Raw genomic sequence first — 23,867 nt, 5'->3', positions numbered from 1 at the left:
AGACTTTTCCCTCAGTGCTCCATCTACTCCTACCACCTCCAACACTGCTAGCTCTTAGTGCCGACAGGACAGTAACTCCAAACTGCAACCTTTTTAATACACCATGAATACAAAACTGATTCATTAACACTGCATAATATGGAATACAATATTGAATATTCATGGCAACAGCTCTGCTGATCCTCGACAATACTGGTTTTCTTAGCAATGTATTTGCTCTCCCAGTATCTCTCTTTCATCTTTTTGAGTGGGTGATCCAGTATGATTCAGGGTAGTGAAGACATCTACGTGAAAACCCTCTGCTATGCTGCTTTAAGTCTTACAGAATTTGACCAAATAATGTGTGGGCAATGAAGTAGCCAGCGTTACTTGTCTATTAGACAAGTGATTATAATGAAATCCTACATGATGTCACACACTTTTATTTTATGAATTTATTAAAAAGAAGTTATGTTCTTACCATAACGTTCCATCTGTGTTGTTGATCTTCATTCATTCATTCATTACTGATGGGTGTCGGTTCCATCCTCGGAACCAAGTCGGCCTTATAACAAGCTTGCGCCCGCCAAAAAAACTCCCAAGCTAAGCTTACCAATAGTGCCTCTCTCCCTGCTACTTCAGATCGAGTTTGTCCATAAGAAAGAAAGCAGAGGCTTTTTCTGAGCAAATTCCCTAATACAGGATTAGGACCAAATCCAAACCTCCAGGAGCCTTTTGGAGGGGGAAGGAGGGTGGGAAGTAATGAATGAATGAACACCACCACAGATGGAACTTTATGGTAAGAACATAATTTCTTTATCTGATGTTGTTAATCTACATTCATTACTTACTGACGGGATAGAATCCCTAGCTACTTTATGTCTTGGGGGCCCCATGGAAGGATGTTCCTGAGTACCACTGAACCAAAGGATGCTCTCCCCCCTGCAGACTACATCCAATTTGTAAGGAGTGATAAAGGTATGAAAAGTAACCCATGTTGCAGCTGCACAGATATCATCCATGGAAGCCCTTGAATGGAAAGCAACAGAAGTCGACACTGATCTGGTTGAATGTGCCTTGACCTTACCCGGTAAAGGAGTTGTTATGTTGGTAGGTGAAGCATATGAAATTTCTTAACCATTTAGATAAAGTTACCTTAGAAACATATTTACCCAAATTTGGTCCTGAGTAAGACATGTACAACTGGTTAGATTTCCGTAGTGATTTAGTTCTGTCTAGACAGAATCATAGCTGTCTATGTACATTAAAATAAATGAAGGTATTGTTCTCCTTTACTTGAGAAGTTTGGAAAGAAAACAGGTAGGTCAATTGTCTGATTTATAGTCAAATATGAAATAACTTTGGGCAGGAAAGAAGGATTAGTCCGGAGTGATACTATGTCCTTATGAAATTCCATATAAGGACAAGGCTTGGAGTTCAGATATTCATTTTGCTGAGGAGATGGCTACCAAGAACAGGGACTTCCAGAATAAAAATTTTATATCAGAAGTGGCAGCAGGTTCAAAAGGAGATCGAGTCAAGGATTGTAGAACTAATGTCAAATTCCAAGGTTCGATTGGTTCTTTGAAGGGTGGTCTGATGTGAGAGACCCCTTTCAACACGGTTTAACAAAGACAGTGGGAAATTAAGGACGAATCTCGGAATCCATTGTGGAAATCTGATATAGCAGCCAGGTGTACTTGAATAGTGGAAGCTGATGCCCCCGAATGAAGGAGGTTTGACAAATAACCCAGTACGGCACTAACTGGAGCTGAGCAGGGGTCTATTTCTTTCTGTCAAGACCAAATAAGGAATCTCTTCCACTTCTTTCTTAAGATAGCTTTTCTTCGTGGATGGTTTGCGTTAAGCCAGAAGGATGTTACGTACAAGGGAGGAAAGGTCATTCTGCCTGGCAATTACTGGAAGTGGAGAAACCAAGCTGTCAGCTTGAGACTCTATATGTTTGGATGTATCAGCTCCTGCGGGTGTGACAGCAATTCTGGAGTTAGATCCAGAATCCATGGTTGATGTAGTAGATGAGGTCAAAGAAAGGGAAATTAAACTTGTCAGGGCCAACAGGGTGCAATGAGGATTACTCTGCTTCTCAACCAAGTGGCCTTCTTTATAAAGTGTGGAATCAGAGGTAGAGGGGAGAAAGCATAAATAAGTCCCATGGGTCAATCGTGTATTACAGCATCCCTTGGGGACTGCCCTACAGGGGGATTAGGACAAAGTAGCTGCTGCATTTGTGGTTTGTTGGTGAGGCGAAGAGGTCACACAAGGCTGAAACTAGCAGTCAAAAATCTTTGCTGCTATGGTTGGATTGAGGGACCACTCGTGAAGCAGGAGGATGCATCTGCTCAGTTTGTCTGCGATCACGCTGGAATCCCCAGGAATGTGCATTGCTATGAGAAAGCAGATGGAAGCTATCGCCCACTGCCAAATTCTCATGGCCTCTCAACACAACAGGTAGAAGTTGGCTCCCCCTTGTTTGTTGACACACCAGACCACTGGCATGTTGTCCTACTGGATAGCAATTGTCCCTGACGGAAGGGGTGGGTGGAATGCCTACAACACTAGAAGCACTGCCCTCAGTTCCAGAACAATGAAATGCAGATTGGCCTCCACTGGTGACCAAGTACCTTGGACTGTCTCTGGAAGTGACCCCCCCCCCCGGTCAGGGAAGCGTCCGCCGTCACTATGGTCTTGGGCTGGGGGCGGAGAAAAGATGACTCCATAAAGCTTTGTCTGGCTTCATCCACCAAAGTAAATCTTGTTTGCATTGATTCATTATGTGGATTTGGAAGGACAACAGATGAATCAAAGGAGACCACTGTGCTGATAGCAGCCACTGTTGTAATCTCACGTGTAATCTTGCCAGCGAACTATTGTTATTGATGCTGCAATTGATCAGAGTAGTTGAAGGACTGCCCAAACTGGAACTTTGTTTCAAGAGAGTACCACCCAGAGTTGGGAGGTTAGTTTTTCCAGTCTGTGAAGAGGGAGGGAGACTAGGCAAGACTGAGTATTGAAAAATGCCCCTATGAATTTCGAAGTCTGAGAGGGAATTAACTTGCATTTTTTTCCTCATTTATGGAGATCCCCAAGGATTTTGCTAGGTTTAAGATGTAATGCAGGCCTGCAACCAGTAAACACTTGGTGGGGTCAGTAAGGAGCCAATCGTCTAGACATTATTAACACCCGGAATTCCTTGCAGTCTCAAGTGAGCTGTTAACACTGTCATGCATTTGGTGAACACTCTGGGAGTGACTAAAGGGCAGTGCTTGAAATTGGTAATGATTGGCTCCTAGCCAGAAGCGGAGGAATCTTCTGGAGCATTTGTCCATTTTTATGTGGTAATACGCATCCTGAAGATCTATCAAGCACATCCAATCATCTTTCTCCAGAAAGGATAGGATAGACTGAACCGTGACCATCCAGAATTTTGTTTGAATGACAAATTTATTTAGGATGCTGAGGTCCAAGATTGGCCTCCAGTTCCCTGTCTTTTTTGGCACTAAAAAGAACCTTGAGTAAAATCTGGATCCTACTTGGTCTGGTGGGACTGTTTGGATGACTTTTTCAGAGCAGCTTTAGCTGCTGCTTCCCTTTGACTGGGTGGAAAGTTGGAAATATGCCTTAGTGGCTTTGGGTAAATATTGAAAGGAATGGGATAAACTCTGGCAATTATCATCTGCACCCAAGAATCTGTGGTTATTGTTCGCCAGGCAAGTTGGTGGAGACAGAAAAGTCCCCCGACTGGTTCCAGAGGAAAGCAATCTGGCCACTCTTCAGGAGCGCTGGTAGGGCTGTCCAGAGAAAGAATCTCTGGATCCGTGATTACGAGGACCGCCTCTGCCTCAATGGGGGTGGCTTCTGGAAAAGTTACTCCATCTGCTCCTGATAAACTCGCTGTGAGTCATGGAAAGGACCCTGGGACTTCTTATGCCACATCTTTCCACTCCTCTGATTCCTAGAGTAAGATTGCTGGGGGGGTGGAAAAACGTACACCCACGGCAGACAGGGTCTTGCCATCCTTTTCACAGCTGGCTAATGTGTCTTTCACTTTTGGGCCAAAGATGGAAGAAGCTTCCACTGGGGCATTAAGAAAGGAGGACTTAAAAGGGTCTGCAAAATCACAAAGGCGCATCCAGGTGTGACGTCTCATGACAATGCCTGAACCCGCTGCTCTAGCCACCCCTTTGACAGTGTGTGAGATTAACCGCATGGACAAGTTGGATACAGATTCCAGGGTTGCAAGCTGCAAGGCAACTTTGTCATGTACCTCGTCAGAGACTGCTCCTGCTAAGGTTCCCCAGAGTTCTGAGATTAGGTCTCTCTGGAGCTTGATAAAGTGTGCCACGTAATTCAAGGACCTAATGGAAAAAGATCGACGAGGCAAACACTCACTTCCCTAATCTGTCCATCGCCCGAGACTCCCTGTTTGGGAGATGGACAGTATGGCTCTCCTCGGCAATCTCTTTCTTAGTGGCCACCACCACCACCATATTGTCTACCGGTAGGACTTTGGACCAGTGTGGACTTTCTTCCAACGGAGACAGAATTTTGTCTGGTCTCCATGGGATTGGTTCAGAGGTATTAGGATTCTTCCATATGCGCTGCATGACGAGATGGACTAGTTAGTCTGCAGGTGGAGTCAGCCAAGAAGTAGAAGGATGAGCACGAAAAGCCTGCAGGAATATGGACTCCTCAGAAAAGGGGTTGGTGAGCTTCCAGCCTCCCCGCTGTTTTAAAATTTACAGTACGCCTCCAAAGGAGACATCCTCAGGGGCGACCATGGGGACCCCTTCCCCTCATCATAGTCCGTATATTCAGTGAGGGACTCTTTGGGGGAGTCCACATGCTTCCTCTTGCACAATCTCTTACGTGGTACCTCCTCAGTGAGAACATCCTAAGAGGACTCTGAAGAGAGGGTGCTCTAGGGTAGGCTCTTGTGCTCAAAGTCATGATATGGTGGACTATGTCAGCTGAGGACCAGAGGGGGTAAATGTATTGTACTCCGATGCCGAGGGAACCATCTGTGTGTCTGCAGAGGCAAGGGTCCTCTCCATCACCTGGAAAGCTGGCTCGCCCGAAGAGGGATGGGAGCCCAGAACAGAGATAAGCAACCTCAAAACCAGAGTCACACCCTGCTCTGACGAGCCCACTCCCAGGGAAGGAGCCCCAAGAGGACTTGGTGCTGCCAAGACAACCGGAGCCATAGTGGATGGCACCACAGAAAAACATGGGTGCCGCACTAGGTGTCATGACTCATGGTGTCGACAGTCCAGTCACGGTGCAGAGGATGGCTCGGCTCCAAATGAGTCGATGGCCAAAGGGTCAGCTCCAGAACTACAGTGAGGTCTACCAGTGGCACCGAAGAAGCTGGAACCGGGATAGGCATCTGTGTCAGGGGCTTTGATACCTGCAAGAAGGTTGAAGGAGTATATGTTGGTGTCTGTGGTGAAAAACCCTCAGCTCTGGTGGGAAGGAGGATTTGGGCAGGGGTTGTGATTCCTCTGGCCACCAGAAGCTGATCCACAAGTCTCACCACTTCAAAATCCAAGAGGCTCCTGGAGGAGCAGGTTGATATCCCTGACAGAGAGTCAAACCGTTCCAAGAAGGGGCTACATTGTTGACCAAAGAAGGGGGTCTGCCATGGGGGAATATCAGGTTCGAGGGATTGTTTCTCCTTTCAACACTGTGGGCACGTGACCAGTTAAGATGTATAGGGAGAGGGGAAGTGACCGGTGTACGGAGTACTATTTTTGGTGCCAAAAGGGAGTTTGGAGCTGAAGTAGTAATTAAAGGCATGGGCGGTACAGTGGTCATTATCGGTACCATGGATGGTACTGAGCTGGATAGTTGAGGTCCTGGAACAGAGGACAGCACCATGGACGGGGGTTGAGGCCCTGGTGCCGTGGTTGTTCGTGTCAATTTTGGAATTTATGCCTTTGGTTCCGAAGATTTAGAGTCAATGCCATAAGGTGAAGAAGGAACAGAATTGGTTCCTTCACTTGTGTCTTTCTTGGGAAGGGGCGAACCCACCGACCCAAGAAATAACTTTCAAAAAAGGAGTTTTTATGAAGACGCTTGAGGATTAACTTGTTTTTCCTCTTGTTTAAAGTGCGTGCACTAAATCCTTTACATATGTCGCACAGCAGTTGTACAGATAAGTCAGGAACACCCAGGCAGTAAACGCAAGAAATACGGGTGTCCAAATTTGGCATTTTACGACCATACTGGTCGCATTGTTTAAATTCTGTCATTCCTTTCTTTTCCGACATAGGAGGACAATCCAAGAGTAGTGTCACGCTAAACAAGTTAGGCACACACACAAACTATCAAAACAGAAATATCTATAAAAATAGTTTTTATTTATTTATATATATATATATATATATATATATATATATATATATATATATATATAGGTCTACTTCACATAATAGAACACCCAAATGTTTGACTTTCATATAGCCAAGAACATATGATCAAACATTTGAATGTTTGAAAATGTGAAGGAAGAAAAAAACACAGTGCTAGCAGGGGAGCAAGTCCCCCTACACTCCCAAGTTGGGGGCTGCTCACGCCACACCCCCTGCTATTTAAATATACCAACTCCAAGATCACACTACATTGCAGTAAAGGGAAATCTTCCCATTCCATAAAGAAAAAAAATATATATATATCTATCTATCTATATATATATCTATATATCTATATATCTATATATATATATATATATATATATATATATATATATATATATATATATATATATGTATATAAAACAAATGGGTTCTGGGGTAAAAGGGAGAGAGGCACTATGGGCAAGTTTAGCTCAAGAGTTTTTTTGGCTGGTGTGAGCTTAAAACAGACACCCATCAGCAAGGGATGAATGAAGATTAACAACATGAAATCATACCTTTCTCAAACGAGTTCCATTTGTACAGAAAATGCTGTTCATGACTTTTCTGAAAATGGCTACTAGGTGGCAATCTTCATGGTTTTCTGTTGTTAACAACAGGTAGTGCCAATTTATCTGGTTATCAGTGTAAGTAGGGTAGATTCCTTCTCTCTCCAGTGATTTAAGAACTGTTGTTGCAAAAAATCAAAATAAATATAAAGGGAAAGCACGTTAAAAATAAAAGTAAGATACGAGTTAACTGGCAGTGTTGTGAGATCCTGTCCAGCTGAAAGACAGGAGTTTTTCAGTTTGCAACAACCACATAATAAATGCAAGCAAGTGAGGACAGAGCTCATTGTGTAACGAGGTGGATAAGACAACATGAAGTTTATACTGACTGCAGTAAATTAACTTTTGGCACTTTTTTGCTCGTTTCTTTCATTGTCTGCTTATAATCAGCCCCCCTCGATTCCTAATGACCGATGTGTTCCCTCCTCTCCAAACGGGGGAGACAGCTAAGAGGAGGCATCATTTAGGCAGCCACCGGGAGTGGTTTACATTTTTCTTTAGCTTTTTTACCCTATAAATCCCACACATCCTTCATTCCATGAAGGGAAGTGGGACAGGAAAACAGTTTATGTTGCTAAGCCATCCCTCATTTTTGCAAGTGATTTATACCAGCAAGAAGCCCAGCCCACCAACCTAAAAGCACAGCAGTTAATTTTTCAGGTCCCTGCCAATGAAATCATACTATGATCATGTGCTCCCTAAGTGTGTGCAATCCCACTTAACCCCCTAGGGAAGGAATCTGGCGACTCCTTTTCACTCTTTTCCCTCCCTGTCTGGCTCCCCCAATGATGGGGCAATTAACCAATTCCCGATCACCTGAACTGTAGTCAGGGCCTCCATCCGTCTGTGCCACAGAGCCAAACACATTTTTTTTTGTGAAAAACAAGTACTATCATTTACTACACACCTGAATACATTATTATACAGTGTGCCTCAAGTTACATCTGGTAAGGTGAAAACAAGTATGAATGGAAACAGAAATAGATGGTGTTGGGTCATACTGCAGTGACATCATTCAGTAAACAAGTTACTAAACAAAACGTACAAACTTGAGTCATGTTACCTCTCTGCTTGCGCTGTGTTGTGGACTTACAACTGCCCCAGAAGCCAGCCTCAGTTTTGCCATCAGACGATCATTATCCCTGACATCACTGAAGCGAAGTGCTCGTTTCCCTTTTGTAAAAATGATCAGAGGCTTATTTCCAGAGCCCGACGTATCCACACCTACTACCTGTGAGAGCACAAGAAAAAAATGTATACTTTATTAGTTCTTTCTCCTGTAATAAACAAGATAAATAATAGCAGCTAAATGTGAGACTACTCAAATATAACAAAATACAACTGTGACCTTACCTGTGAAATTTTGTTGACCTATCACAAGTGCTGAGGAGTAAACTATTTTTGCCTGAAGTACTTTTTTCATGTACATTATTTATAGAACAGTAATGGACACTACTGGCCTCTAAAAATGTGGGATCAGCAAGGTTAAGTTTTCATCTGCATAAAACACCACATCCAGTCCTCAATGCTGGCATTAACCCCAGAACACAGCACACTAGGACCAATATATATATATCTATATTTATTTTTCTTATCCATTGTATCCATAAGTTTATTTTGCTCTTTATATTGTTAACTTGTCTCTATTTGTATGTATTTGTATGTTTTGTTCGGGGCTTTTTCCCTCGGGTCTCCACTGAAAATGGGTAATTTCTTACCCAGTTGGACTAACCGGATTAACAAATGTGAAATAAATAAATGGCAGCAGACACACCTCCCACTACACTCAATACATGAAACCAGCTAAAGCTTCAAAACTTCCTTTGTATGCTTTTTGCCCCTACGCCTGTTGACTATCCCTGCCACCCTTAACTCCAGAAAGTCTATCATCTAGGCAGCCAAACAGGTTGCTTGTGCCTTTGGCCAGCATTCTGGCCATGAGGGCATTTTCCCTTAACTGTGTAACCCTGGGGCCACTATACCTCCCCATACACATGTGCACTTCTGTCCACTTGCTGATGATTGGGTAAGCCAATCACATGCACAACAGCTACCTCTAGGTGTCACTACCCAACCACTTGAAAGACTATAGCACATGATGGCCTTATTCTGCCCCCTCCACTCAAGGACAGGCACTCCCATTCTCACCACACCAGTTCCAACAGGTACCAGCACCAATAATCAAACATATGTCACTCTGATCACAATCAGGACTTCACACCTTCATGCCAACAGAGATGGCTATAGCTTAAAACATTTTAATATATACTTCCTGCTGAAAGGATCACTACACGTGTATAGCTACATGCCAATTGCTTCATATAGCAAACATATTTACACAACTCAAATCGGTTCATTCAAAATGCCAATAGTCATGAAGATATATTATAAATATTATTACTAGTACTCCTGCCACTCTGCTTTTGGTGCGGTCAAACAAATGTGTCTTACTATAAAACTAAACGCTTACTCTTTCTCCCCAAAAACCTTAACCATCTTAAATCCTCCTTCTCTATACTCTCTCTCAACAACACACCCATCGCTGTTGAATCTTCCACTAAACTCTTGGGTATCACAACTGATGACCATTTAAAATTTGATCTGCATGCTAACTGTATTGGCAAAACACACCAAAAACTGGGATTCTTATACAGAAATAAAAAATTCCTCACTAACAAAGCAAGAATATCCCTCTCACATGCTTACCTACTACCAAGCCTCATGTACAGCTCCCAAATTCTCACAACCCTCAACTCATCACTCCTTACTAAGTTAGAATCTACCTATAACAAAGTAGCCAGATTTGCAGTAAACCAAACGAATAAATCTCATAATCACTCTCTCTCTCTAAAAGCATTAAATTGGCTAGAATTTCCCCACCACCTTCTTCTCTCACAGCTCATGGTTCCATTTTATATCCGCCTTCATTCTCTCTCAACCTGTCATGCCTTCTCTCCTATTACACTTCTACTAGCACTCTTCGAAGCTCTGACCAAGACCTACTACAAAATCAATCAACCACAGAATAAATCTGGCTACAACTTTTACAGCTACAACCCTTCTAAATCATGGAACAAACTCCCATGGGAAATCAGGACTCTCAACAATCCTAAAAAATTCAAATCGGCCTTAAAAGAATGCCTGAACAGTCAATGGACCTTCCATTGTACTCCACTTCCTTAACTTATTCTCAAGTACTCGGCCTCCCTAACTTCTTCTCCTTCCTATTACCTGTCACAGTACACGAAAACCTCTACTAATCTTCTCCCCAACCTACATAATCACACTTCTCCTTCTCAACTTAAACTTACTTCTACTCTCAAGTCACCCTTATCTACTTCTTAGTACTGAAACTCCTTTAACCAACACTTCCCAACTATGCTGCATTGCCTCCACTATCCTATTCTCTAAATCAAGGTTTATAATCAATTTGTTATGGGTAAACCCAAGTATAAACCTGTACTGTTTTGTCTGTAGTTAATCTGTCTGCATTTTAAACTCTTTATTCAAAACTCATCTTAATATTTGTCTGTACACAATATAAATTATATTTCAAACATTATTAATGTTCCTTACAACTGTTATCTGGAGCTTCTCTCCAAATTGCTGAATTATAATCTATACTACAATGTATACTGAACTGTTGGAGCTTTTCTCCCCAGGCCTCCGCTGAAAAAGGGTTACCAGCCCAGTCACACAAACCCGGTCAACAAATGTAAAATAAAATAAATAAATATAAAAATCAAAGAAAGCAGCATGACTTAAACCTAAAGTAAATAAGAAAATAATTACAAACTATAGTGCTTCTGAAAAAAGAAAAAACAAAAGTATTTTCTGTGCATGTTAAAACACCCTATATTAACTTCCAAGATCACTGCACACGAGGGGGAGTAACATTTTTTACCATTTCAGTAACCTGCTCGAGAATTCAGTAAAGGACCTAAGCATGTACTATAAAAGGCCCTGCTTCCACAAAATATTTTGCTATTCAGAGACATGCGAGTCTCTGAATCAGTTACTACTATAATATGAAATACACTGCTGATCTGCATATCACAATAAGAAACTGTTGCTCATGAAGACATTGGCATTCTCCCTACAGTCACTCTCCACACACACAAATATACAAATAAGCACAAACACACTCCTATGGTTTATTATTACGAAGTCAAGCCTTGGAAGCTCGACTACTACAACAATCAACATGCAACACCAAAACACAGAAAGCGGTACATGCACAATACCAAAATTTGCCTTGAATGTCGAACCTTCCTATCTCTCTGGTCCCAGGAACAAGAACCAAAACAAGTCTGAAAGGGGTTCAAAGTCAGACATTCAGAATTGCCAGTCTTCAGCATTCCATATATCAGTATTCTCAGTTCAGATGCGTTCACGTCGAGCATCTGAGGCTTGACTTCATAATAGTCAATACATACACGTATACCACAGTCACTGGTACCTGTACATGACATGTGTATACTTCCGTGGCCCCGCAACCCCATAATAACTGAATTGTCATTATAGCACACGCTAAGTATGTCTGGTGGCTAGTGTGTCCTTTCAACATATAGCAGACATTTGGTCCAGTGGTTGAGACATACACTATATGAATTTATCATGCCAATGTGTCATGTTTATCCATTGGTGAAGGTTTAGGTCCTATAAAAGGGTGTTTGAAGAACCATTTGTTCTATAAGCCATCTTTTTTCCAGCTGAAAAAACATCCATTTTTAGAATCTGTATATACATTTTAATACATTTACATAGAGTCTAAGTAACATACTGTCATACTAAAAAATAAATCATCCTAGTCTACAATACTAAAAATTTTGTGTGTAAACCGTTATCAAATCATTAAAGAATGCTCAAAGTTAAAATTTTCCTGAAATTATCTTGTATTTGTATGTCATATATAAAACTACTCTGACCATAATACAGTAACTTAGTTGAAAATGTTTTAATATAACCAACAAAAACAAATACTTTGATCAATAGTAATGAAATATATCAATAATAATTGTAGTACACTATATCTTTATTTGATTTAAGGACCACTAAAGTTAACTACATCTTCAAACAACTGGAATAATTTCAAAATTTTAACATTAAAATAAAAGTCTTCAGTTTTAAACCAATACCATTCAACATTCATTTGTTAAGCAGGTATGCTCGCTGGACACAAGTATCCCTTCTCCAATGCAAACAAAGCAAAACCTGGTTACATGGCTTGCTCCGAGTCCCACAGTAGACAAAGTGGAAGGAATTGTGTGCTATACTTTATATTTATTATTTGTTGACCAGTTGAACAGGCTGGTCTGCTAACCCTAGGCTCAGAGAACTTACTACGCAGACTAAGCAACTACAGACAACATATACCCTTGACTACACGAAGCAGCTCATTAAGAGTTTAAAGATATGTAAATATATAAAATCATAAACACTTCCTGCTTTGCTAGTCTTCAAATATTTCTTTCCATCACTTCTTTCCCTACTATTATTAATACCTCATTTAAACAATGTCTAATAAAAATGTAAAAAGTTATTAAACTATAATGAATCTGTTCTCTACATTAAAAAGTTCAGCATTTGATTAATGCCAGTTTCAAATGTAGTAGTTTTTAATGTTTCTTTAATATGATCTTGCAAAGACATGGATTCAAACCTTTTAGCTAATCTATGCCTTTGAAATGACAAAGGAAAAGCTAATTATGTAACATTTTATTCCTAAAGCAACAGATTAGACACTCGATGTGGGTGACAAGGTAATTTAAATTATGCTGGAGTAGAAAGGGGACTAAAAGGAAAGTCATGTAATTTGTAGAAGGCAAAAAAATATCAACCAGTCAATGTCAATAGGCAACGTGAAGTAGAAAAGATGAAATGGGACTTGGAAAAACTGAATAGTTAGCCTAACTCTGTGCAACTCCAGAGTCAATGTAATGAAGCAGTGTAATACATCTCAGTGGAAAATATCCAAGTGCTAAGGAACCCAAGAAAAGGGTTATAAAATACTTTTGATAAACAACACTCAAAATGATGAAGGTGGGAAATCAAAGACAGCATACTGCATAGTAATCTGGGAGTTCTGGGATACATAAAAGCACCTTAGCATTTACTTATTAATTTGTATGGTATTTGTTTACTAGGTAAGTAGGCTAGTCCATTAAAACTTTTCAACCATGATCCAGACTCAGAGAACAAACTTAACAAGATAAGGCACTTAAACTGTTTTATATAAATTCAAAAGCATAAGTTACTTAATACTTTGTGAATGCAATGACAGTATATATACATAAGACGTACAGTTAGTAAATAAAAATCTGTATATTAAGAGTGCATTCTATGTTCAATATATACAATATATGCAAAAGATTGCATTTAGATGCTTCACATCTTGCAATGTGGAACTTTTCTTGGGTGGCGAAAGCCAGGGAACCTTTTTGGCTAGGCTTATATAGCCCCAGGGCCAACAGCCTAGTACCGACCTATGACCCTAAGTGCTGATGTGCAAATTAGCACTTTTGAAATATTAGCCATTGTCTTAAAAGTAGTTGAACCTAGACTCATTCCTTACTGATTCAGTAGTAATTTTTGAAGCCACTCTGTTTATGATGATCTAATGACTCTGGGAATCTGAATCCAGTAGAAACCAAACGCCTCGCAGGTACGGTATGCTCGGCCCTACCATTACATAGTACAACACCAGTGGCCAGCATTTGCAGCATATAAACACTTCGAAACCAAAATACTAAAATAGTTATTTATAAATGCAACAAAGTGCACTGATACCAATTCAAACCGGTTTCGGCTATCCAGCCTTCATCAGTGAAAAAGCATTTGTGGTGCCAAATAATTCATGAATATTTATAGAAACTGCCAATCAATGGAAACATGGTTTAGTCCATCCCAAACACAAATTTGCAGTCACATTCAAATCACTGTATAGCCTTAATGTAATAGAGGCATTATAAACTTACTAATAGTACATCATATGTCTGATACAGATTTCCACCGAAAATACAGCATGTAAAAATATATAAAGTTTTATGTTGTATAAATTTAATATTATACAGACCCCTGATGAGAAGTTCCTTAAAGTTGCATCCAAAGTATTGTCATACACTGTAAGCAAAGTGAACAAATCCACAGAAACTTATAAACATGGGGTATATATTAATATACAGTCTTTTATCAAAATAACACTAAAGTGTAAATATATGATTTAATTTTATCACAAAAATATAACATATCACTAAAACATTGGATATTCAATACCAGATACATGACTATACATAATAGACAGCCTCAATACAAAAATGCAATTTTAGTCAACCAGTAGGGTTTAACAATGGTACGCAATATTGAGACCCACATGATAATCTAACAAATATATTTTTTTAATAAAAAAAAAAAACATATGATATTAAAATACATTAACATATGGCAAGATATATTAAACAGCCCAATAGGTAGATTCTGTTGCCATCCACCAATAGGCTTTAACCATGGCAGCATATAAATACAAGGCCCTCTTCATTATCTAGCACATATATACAAATAATATTTTATTTGAAATATGTCAACATGCGTAGATAAGGCATGAACAATGTCAATTGTATAATAAACCACATGGATGAAGGGCCCATACCTTAGTTATGTATGCTCTTTCAAAGGTAGTTTTACTCTCACAGGGGGACAATATTAGAATTTATTAAATTTTAAATAGTAGAGAGATAAGTAAAAAGAAGGTTCTATCTGTGACTGGGAGGCAATGTAATGCTTTAATAAGGTCAAGAGGTAAGAGGTTCAACCATTTTATCAGGTGATTTTATTAGGAAAGTGGTGTGAATTAAACTAGACTGATGGACAAGACTGTCACTATTTTTAGTTGTTTTTTTATTTTTCTAACAGTAATTTCTGTAAAGTGAAACGGAGTATTCAGTTACTGGGCTGACCTGTGGACAGCTATTGGAGATGTAGTTTTGAGAAGGTGCAATGAATTCCTTTGATGTCTCAGAGTATATTAGGAAAACTTTGCATTCTTCAGCAAAACAGGTGTAAAGAGCTTTAGACAGACGTAGATGTGGGAGAGGCACTATCCAAAGCTAATAATACTGCATCCATGGGACCAGACGACATCCCAGGCTGTGTACTACATAAACTACAAAATGAACTGGCACCTCACCTAAGTGTCATGTTTAATCATAGCTTCACCTCAGGCCCACTGAGTGGTGCACAGCTACAGTTACCCCACTCCACAAGGGGGGATCCACCTTGGATCATGGTAACTAGTGTCCCATCAGTCTGACGAGCCTGATCTGCAAGGCCATGGAATGTATTATCATGGAACTTATAAACAAAGACATTGGCAACCTTCAAACACTGAACCCCACCCAATCTGGGTTCATGAAGGGCCAATCTCCTGAACCTGACTGACTTCTTCAAATCAGTCTCCAGAGCAGTGGATGAGGGTAAGGCGGTCCACACAGCCTACCTGGACCATGACAAGGCCTTCGACACCATCTCCCACTCTGAAACCATACATAAACTTACTAAGCTAGGCATTAATCCCTACATTACTCAATGGGTTGCCAACTGGCTTACTGATGGAACCCACATTGTAAAAGTAGCCGACTCCAAATCCAGCTTCAGACAAGTGGAGTACCTCAGGGTTAATCCTGGGACCGCTCCTGTTCGGCATCTACTTCTCCAAAGTATAGGCCAACACTAAGGGACTCTGGCTACCAAACTTTCCAGATGACTGCAGACTGGGAGCGATTACTGAATCCACAAATGATGTGGATATTCTACAAAAGGGCCTTACAGAAATCTATGTTTGGTGCCAGAGCCATGGGATCAAGCTCAATGCCAAGAAATGTATAGTTATGCCCTTTGGGGAAAAAACATGTACCCGTGAATTACCACATAGGTGGCAGCACACTAAACACCAAAAGTGTGATAAGAGACTTAGGGACACAGGTGGACAGCGGTCTCACCTTCGATAACCACATCGCCACAACAGTCAGGAAATCCTTCTATGTGGCACACCTCATCGCAAAGGGCTTTCCATCCAGAAAAAAGGAGGTCACTGTCCCACTGTACTCATCCCTCATTAGACCTATTATAGAATACAACGCCCCATTTGATATGTACCTCTCAAGACATTTGCAACTGGAAAGGCCGCAGAAATACCTCACTAAAAGAATCACAGGCCTAAAGCAGATGCCCTATGCTGACCATCTAAAAAAACTCCAGCTATACTCTGTTGCATATCGTCTACTCAGAGGTGATCTCTGCTTAACATACAAGGCCATGTCAAACCCAGCGCTGCTGGACATGCTACACTTAAAGAAATCCTAATCTCTCAGAGCCACACGCTCCAAGGATCTAAACCTAGTCATCACAATGAACAAAACATGCTGGAGGGATAGTTTTCTGACCCAGAGACTCCCCAGACTCTGGAATAGACTTGCCCAAACATGTCAAGCAAAGCACCTCTTTGACCCTCTTCAAAAGGAACCTTGACGATTGGATGGGAGATAGGAAATTCACCCCGGGGATCAAGTCAGTCGTCCTGCTAAACACGGGTCCATAGACATAAATATTGTGGGAAGAAATAGCCAGGGAATTGTTATGGCTAGGCTTGTATAGGCCCTAGGGCTGACAGCCTAGTACCAACCTATGAACCTAAGACAGTGATCAGTTACATGACGTTTTTAATTTCCTCCCAAAAGAATTTGTATTGGCTGGTTGTGGCACTTAGTTTTTTCTCTTTAGTATTGGGCTTTTGCTGAATTAATTGCAATAATGCATGCTTTTCTTTGGATGAGGCGTTGCCAACATATTGATTGGGTTTTGCTTCTAAACTTTCTAGGCTAGGTCCCTTAGTTTCATCATTTTCTTCAGATCTTTGTTCAGACAGGAAAAAATGTGTCCTCTCAGACTTCTGCATATGGCTTGGAAGAGTGAATTTTGAAAAGAGGACAGGATGGAAATATAATCATCAAAATATTGACAGGGGTCTGGGATGCAGTACAATGTAGTCCAGTCTATAGTATCAAGGGCCCTATTAAGGTCACCCAGTTTTCATTCTGGAATGGATCGTCTTAAGACTACCTGTAGAGTAGGTCTGGTGGTTTTGAATGACCAGGATGATAGAACTGTACAAGGATTACAAAGATTGCTTGGTAGTATTTTAAGTGATCTGACTTTGTGTTTGAGGTTATTACTAGGTCTAGTACTGTGTTACTGCCTTTTTGGGAGGGGTTGGTCGAGTAGGGTGTTTTACCAATTATGTTGACTATTACTGGTCCAATATTTTGCTTGATGTATTGCTTTTTCTGGACCTGTTGCAGTAATGATGAAGTTTCCCAGCATAACTGTATTTATGGGGAACCAGTAAGAAAAACAAGATGAATTAGATTTATTGCGGGTGGTGGTGCTGCGGTAGCGTTGTCGCCTCACAGTATGACGTTGCCCTGTTCAATTCTCAGCTAGAGCGTCTTCTGTGTGGAGACATGCATGAATGGGCGTACCTTCGTTGAAGGTTGTGCGTCAGAGCTGGCAACTCGGCACGTAATAATCTACTGTCAATCATTAGCGGACCGGAGTTCCGCTGTGGCGACCCTTAACCGGGAAAAGCCGAAAGACACAACAACATATGGGTAGGTGATAAAGTTGGTAGAATATATATGGAAGCTACTGATATAGCTGGAAATGTCTTCCTAGTAACAGCTCTCCTAGGACCCAGTATGTGGACCTGCCATCAGAAGAATTATCTACAGGACCTTAACTGAAGTCTGATGTTTTATTAATAGTAGAGTTGGCCTCCTAGTCTGGGTCAGAGATCACAGAGTAGCTGTTTTGTACATAAACTGGGATGCAGTAGTTATTTTTCAGCCATGGTTCATTAATGGTGATTAAAGGAGGTTGCTCTGTGGAAATCCATGCTTCCAGTTTAGTCCATTTGTTATTAATGCTGCACATGTCTAGGGTGGCTACTTTAACATCTTTGTATCCAACTGTTAGAAGAGTTAAGAGTAATTTACATTATGAATATGGCCTGGATTTGTGTAAATGACACCTGAAGCAAGACTTTTCTGAAGAATATGGCAAACTTTAAGAAGTCCTTCCACAGGGTTTTCTGCAAAAGATGCATTTTTGGAGTGTAGTAGCTTGTTCTAAGAAACTGAGTTTTACAAGAGTAGGTTGCTAGTTTAGTAAGACAGGAAAGATCCCCACCACTACATATTCACACAGTACCACTACTCATACACATACCACTATTCATACACATAGTACTCAAACACATAAATCCACATAACCGGATGTTCTCTTGAAATACTTACCGAAAAGCCAGAGACTTCCAAAACACAAGTCTGCTACAGCTAACACAGTCTCCACAGCACCCATGACACATAGCAACACCACTGTCTCACCCATCAACTCCGTAAGGCTCAACACTCAAAAACTAAATTTTCTTGTCAGTCAACAGTTAGACACATGGATGTCCCTCTCACTAGGCTAGACAAGGAGAAAGTCACGGTCAGCTGCCTGTCTGGTGCAAGGATTTGCCAAATCACTCATGCACTCAGGTCTCTCAGCAACAAGTACCGTTATGACTCTGTTATAGTTCATATTGATGTGAATGACCTGAGATGTACCTCACTGGACTATATGAAGAGAGACATGGTTGAGCTCTCTGAGCATGTGTCCCAGGCAGGTATGCCCCAAGCCTTGAGCAGCATACTACCCTCACCTAGAATGATGCCACAGTATAAACAAAAAATGACGGATTTAAATAACTGGCTTAGTTTTTCATGTCATTCCAAGGGGATCCAGTTCCTCTCTGCCTGGGAAGCCATGATTAACAAACCTCGCTGCTTTGCCGGAGACAGTTTGCACCTGACACCCCTAGGCTTTCGGCTGCTGGCAAAGGCTCTTGCCTCCTCCATAGTGCCTTTTGCAGGCAAGGTCTTGAAAACATTACTGATGTGAAATTAACCAATTCGAACAAAATAAGGGTCATGCTGCTAAATATTAGAAGCTTAAACCAAAACCTGCACTCCCTGGAAGCAATGCTATCACTAGATGTAAATGTCTGTGCAGTCACAGAAACATGACTTAATGCCTCAGAGAGTACCCCAAGACCTGCAAAGCTAAAATGCCTTCCACACCTTTAGAACACAAAATGAACATGTGAATACTAAAGGAGGTGGTGTTTCAATTGAGATCAGAGATAAATTCACCTCACGTCTAGTTAGAATTGACAACTCCATGGTGTTACTCCAGGTCCATGTTATGGTGGTTAAGACCCCCATTCAAGTCCAAGCCAGTTACAGATCCCTCTTTGTGAGTCACAACACCCACGAAGCCTACTTAACTTGTACTGAAGACAATCCAAATTTTACGAATAAACTGGTTACGACGGATTTCAATTATCTCACTATTAACTGGGAAACCTACTCTAGCCCAAACTCACTAGCACAAAAGTTCCTTGACTTTGTAAATTCAAATGCACTGGACCAAACTGCCCATACCCCAACAAGAGGAACAAACATTCTAGATCTGGTCCTCATCAACATGTCAAACAGATGCACTGCTGCAATTGTCAGATCCTCATTAGTTAAAACTGACCACAAATCAGTCACCTTCGAATTGACACTAACACCACAACTCACAAAGGGTGAAATTAGACTAAAAACTTCACAAAGGCAAACTATACCCTCCTAGGTGAAGGTATAAATGCATTTCAAGCTCCACCTCAAGCTGAAAGTAGTACACTAAAGCCCTGTACAATCACTTGCATAAGTGTATAGACTCGTCTGTACCAAATAGAATCAAAGCCAGAGCACCAAGTAAAAATCAAGCTGCCATAGTGAACTTCCAGCATCAACAAACTCTACAATAAATGTAAAAAGTTGCTGTACAAGAAAACAAAGACAAGGACCCAACAATGGAAAAGCACCCTCCTCAGCTTTAACAGGCAAATAAGACACCTTGCCAAATCCTCCAAGAGCTCCTTTGAGACAAACCTAGCAAGTACTGCCAAGGATAACCATGAAACCTCTTACAGTTATGTACGTAACCTAAATGGGTATGACCCAACCATGTGCAGAACTGGTGGCCAACAGTCTCACAAACACTGACTCCATAGAGATGGTGAACTTGCTAGTGGATACGTTTGGTGAAAACTTCCCTCCCGCAAACTGTCCCCCCCCCCCCCACCTTGCATATCTGAACAGCAGATCCTCAAAGCCCTGTCCAAGGCAAAGAACACGGCCTTTATGGGACCAGATGACATCCCAGGCATCTTCTAAATAGGCTAAAACATGAACTAGTATCACCAGTAAGTACTCTTCTCAATCATAGCTTAACCACAGGCTTTGTTCCTGCGGATTGAAAAACAGCTAAATTTATTCTCCTCCACAAAGGTGGACTTGCAACAGACCCGGGAAATTACAGACCCATAAGTCTGACCAGCTTCATCTGAAAGGCCGTGGAACGTATCATTATGGACCTCATAAATAAATACATACGTGACCTGCAAATCCTGGATCCTACCCAATTCGGCTTCAAGAAGGGCAGATCCTGCCTGTTAAATCTGGTGGATTTCTCTGAAAGTGTGACCAAATCCACTGATGAGGGCAAATCTGTGCACACAGCATACCTCGACTTGACAAAGGCTTTCAACAAAATCCCACATTCAGGCATTACCGACACACTTAGCAAACTGAATGTAAACCCCTTTGTTGTAAAATGGGTTAACTGGCTCACAAACCAGACACACACTAAGTGGGTGACTCCGCATCGACCAGCAGACCTGTTTCCAGCGGGGTGCCACAGGGGTCAGTGCTGGGCCCCCTACTGTTTGGTATATACTAGATGCAATCAATGAATCTCCAAATGATGTCAGTATACTCCAAGATGGTCTCATGCAGACCAACGACTAGTGTATTAGTCACGGTCTGAAATTGAATGAAAAGAAATGCATCATCATTCCCTTCGGCACAAACAATGTCCCCTCACACTATTAAATCAATAATACCCTAAGTACCCATGAAGTGATAAGGGACCTGGGATGACAGATTGACCATGACCTTAACTTCGACCACCAGGTGTCTACCATTGTAAGGAAAGCTTTCCATGTAGTTCACTTGATTATTAAAGGCATTGCCTTGAGAGCAAAAGAAGTTATAAACCCCCCCCCTATACTCTGCACTTATCCAGCCCATAATTGGGTATAATGCCCCATTCAGTATGTACAGTAAACCTAGCACCTACAGCAATTAGAAAGACCTCAGAGGTTTCTAACAAAGAAGATCAAGGGCCTCCAGCACGTGCCTTATACAGACGGACTAAAATCCCTGTCACTATACTCTGCAGCGTATAGACTTACAGGAGACTTATGCCTGGCCTACAGAGCAACCCAAGATCCAACCTAATGAACTTGCTGCATATCTGTAAATCAAATGGGTCTAGGGTTACCCGTTCCAGGGATTTAAATATGGCCTGTGACAAATAGGATATGCTGGAGGGACAGATTTACCTCCAAGTGACTGCTATGTCTTTGGAACAGGCTACCAATTCATATGAAATAGAGGACCTCTAGGACACTGTTCAAGAGGAACCTGGATGAGTGGATGTGGCATCGTAAATTCTTACAAAGGATAGCACCCTCAGCTCTCAGACATGGGCAGTAATCACTAAATGCACTCTTGGGTGTTGACTAGTACCTCTATGGTATTACATTGGGTTGAAACGGCTAGGCTTAAAATGACGTCCGGGTCAACAGCCTAGTAATTAATCTCCTATGATCCCATGATCCACTAAAAGTCAATGAGAACAATTTGGTAAGGATTAAAATGTTGTTGTGTCTTTCGGCTTTTCCCGGTTAGAGGTCGCCACAGCGGAACTCCAGTCCGCTAATGATTGGCAGTAGATTTTTATGTGCCTGATGCACAACCTTCAACAAAGGTACGCCCATTCACGCATGTCTCCACACAGAAGACGCTTTAGCTGAGAATCGAACAGGACAACATCTTACTGTGAGGCCACAACGCTACGGCAGCACCACCACCGCAGTAAAGAAATTTGTGATGTAAAAGATCTAATTAGGCAGGTGAAATTAGAATATACATGCATATACAATACACACACACACACACACACACACACACACACACACACACACACACACACACACACACACACACACACACACACACACACACACACTTTCTCTTGCATACAGAAGCGAACAGTTTAAATTACAAACACAAACATACACTTTAGCAAAAGTATCAATACAAAAAGCATACGGTTTTCCACTGAACGAACTGCATACAGAAGTTTGGGTAATTCTGAAACTATTAACATGTACTGTCTGTGATTCTTACAAGTGGAAAATAACTTGCGGTTCAACTCAGTTTTCTCATGTTTGGATGTCAACAGCTTGTCAATATTTGGTCGGAATGCGCTGTAGTGTTGCTTCCATCGCTCAGCAACGGTCTGTCCATTTGTTATCTGGTAAAGCAGTACAGAGACCCTGGGAGCACAGTGGTTTCAGGAAAAGAGTGGATGAGGAGAAGGTGAGAGACGAGATGAATAGAGATAGTGCATTGGGGCTCTCTAAATACCTATAATGAATGGGAATCTCCCAGAAGTGGCTGACATCAGACCGAAACCGGAATTCACTTTTTTTTTTTTTTAAACGGAACGGCCAGCCACACGTGTACACATAACCTTAACCCCTCTCTTAACTGAACTGCTAATTTAAGTTCCATGCGCGACAGCAGAAGTTTTTTTTCCCCCAACCTGTTGAAGCCTCCCTGTCAATCTGAAGCTATAAAAGTGGGAGGGTGCTCACCCTTCCCCCATATGGATTGTATTTAGTAGGAATGCAGAAAAGGAATGGTGTCTTTGTATCCATACAGTACTGCAACGAAGAGCTGCACTGAGACATATGGAGAGCATTAATCTGACGTTTAACGTGGATGTAGTTTATTTTGTGGGCAAGGGGATTTTTGACTGATAAGTAGTTTTTAATACCTTGAATTTGAAGGATGGAGTGCATCAGTAAGTAGTGAAGTGAAATTGTGTCATTCCAGATGAGATGTAGTTGCTAACCAAGTTGGTGCATACTTAGAAGAATGTGGAATTTAAAGCCATATGACATATATACCATTACATTATACCAATCAGTCACCTTGGGGTCATTGTATAAATGTTAAAGGGTAAGCTTAGCTATAGGTGTGAAAAGATAAACCAATCTGTATGTTATGTAGGTTGGCAGTGCTTAAAACTGAAATAAAGTAATTTATTCAGCCAGCTATATTTCTAGTACGGAAGTGAATATAGTCAAAGACAAAATAGCAATCTAAATGACTCCTAGCTTGGCTGTGAAGATATCAGATAGGCTACATCAATCTGCTACCAAGACTGCTACCATGGAAAATATATAGAAAGGGTTGTAGAATAGCAATCTACCTGGCACCTAGGTTTCAGTCCAAAATCAAGTAAAACATAACTGTGCATGTCTGAGAGACTTTTCAGTGGCGCTCCTTTACATAAAACAACCTTTACTGCTATAAAGCTGGAAATTATTGTCAGGGGATAGTGCGGAAGTGTGACGGCGCATCCCTTATGTCTGAATTGAATGTTATATGACTGAAATATATACACACCCATACACATATGCTAGTGTGTAGAGACAGACATTAAACAATTAGAAACAGTGCAGTGCCAGGTTTGAAAAGAAATCGCGATCATTAAAATGGCTGCAGTTAACTGACTGTACTTACTGTCTTGTTAGGGTGGGACTTTTTTTTCCCAGCATTTGTATAGCTAATAATGCACACCCTGGCCCAACCATCTAGCTTGCATTCATTGTACTAACATAAAACTTCTG

The 23,867-nt window shown here is 41.2% G+C and overlaps 1 protein-coding gene across 1 annotated transcript in view; it reads right to left on the bottom strand.

The window, feature by feature from the left end:
• Window positions 1-23,867, bottom strand: part of TBC1D8B (TBC1 domain family member 8B) — a gene marked incomplete in the record, with an annotated part of 1,684,663 nt that overhangs the window by 691,753 nt on the left and 969,043 nt on the right. The window contains 1 exon segment of the mRNA XM_044057627.1: window positions 8,022-8,189. Within this exon segment, the coding sequence (XP_043913562.1) occupies window positions 8,022-8,189 (168 nt within the window).

The sequence above is a fragment of the Protopterus annectens genome, chromosome 15.part0, assembly GCF_019279795.1.
Source record: "Protopterus annectens isolate FY-2018-M chromosome 15.part0, PAN1.0, whole genome shotgun sequence".
NCBI classification, from domain to species: domain Eukaryota; kingdom Metazoa; phylum Chordata; order Ceratodontiformes; family Protopteridae; genus Protopterus; species Protopterus annectens.
This window is presented reverse-complemented; position numbering and strand designations above follow the sequence as displayed.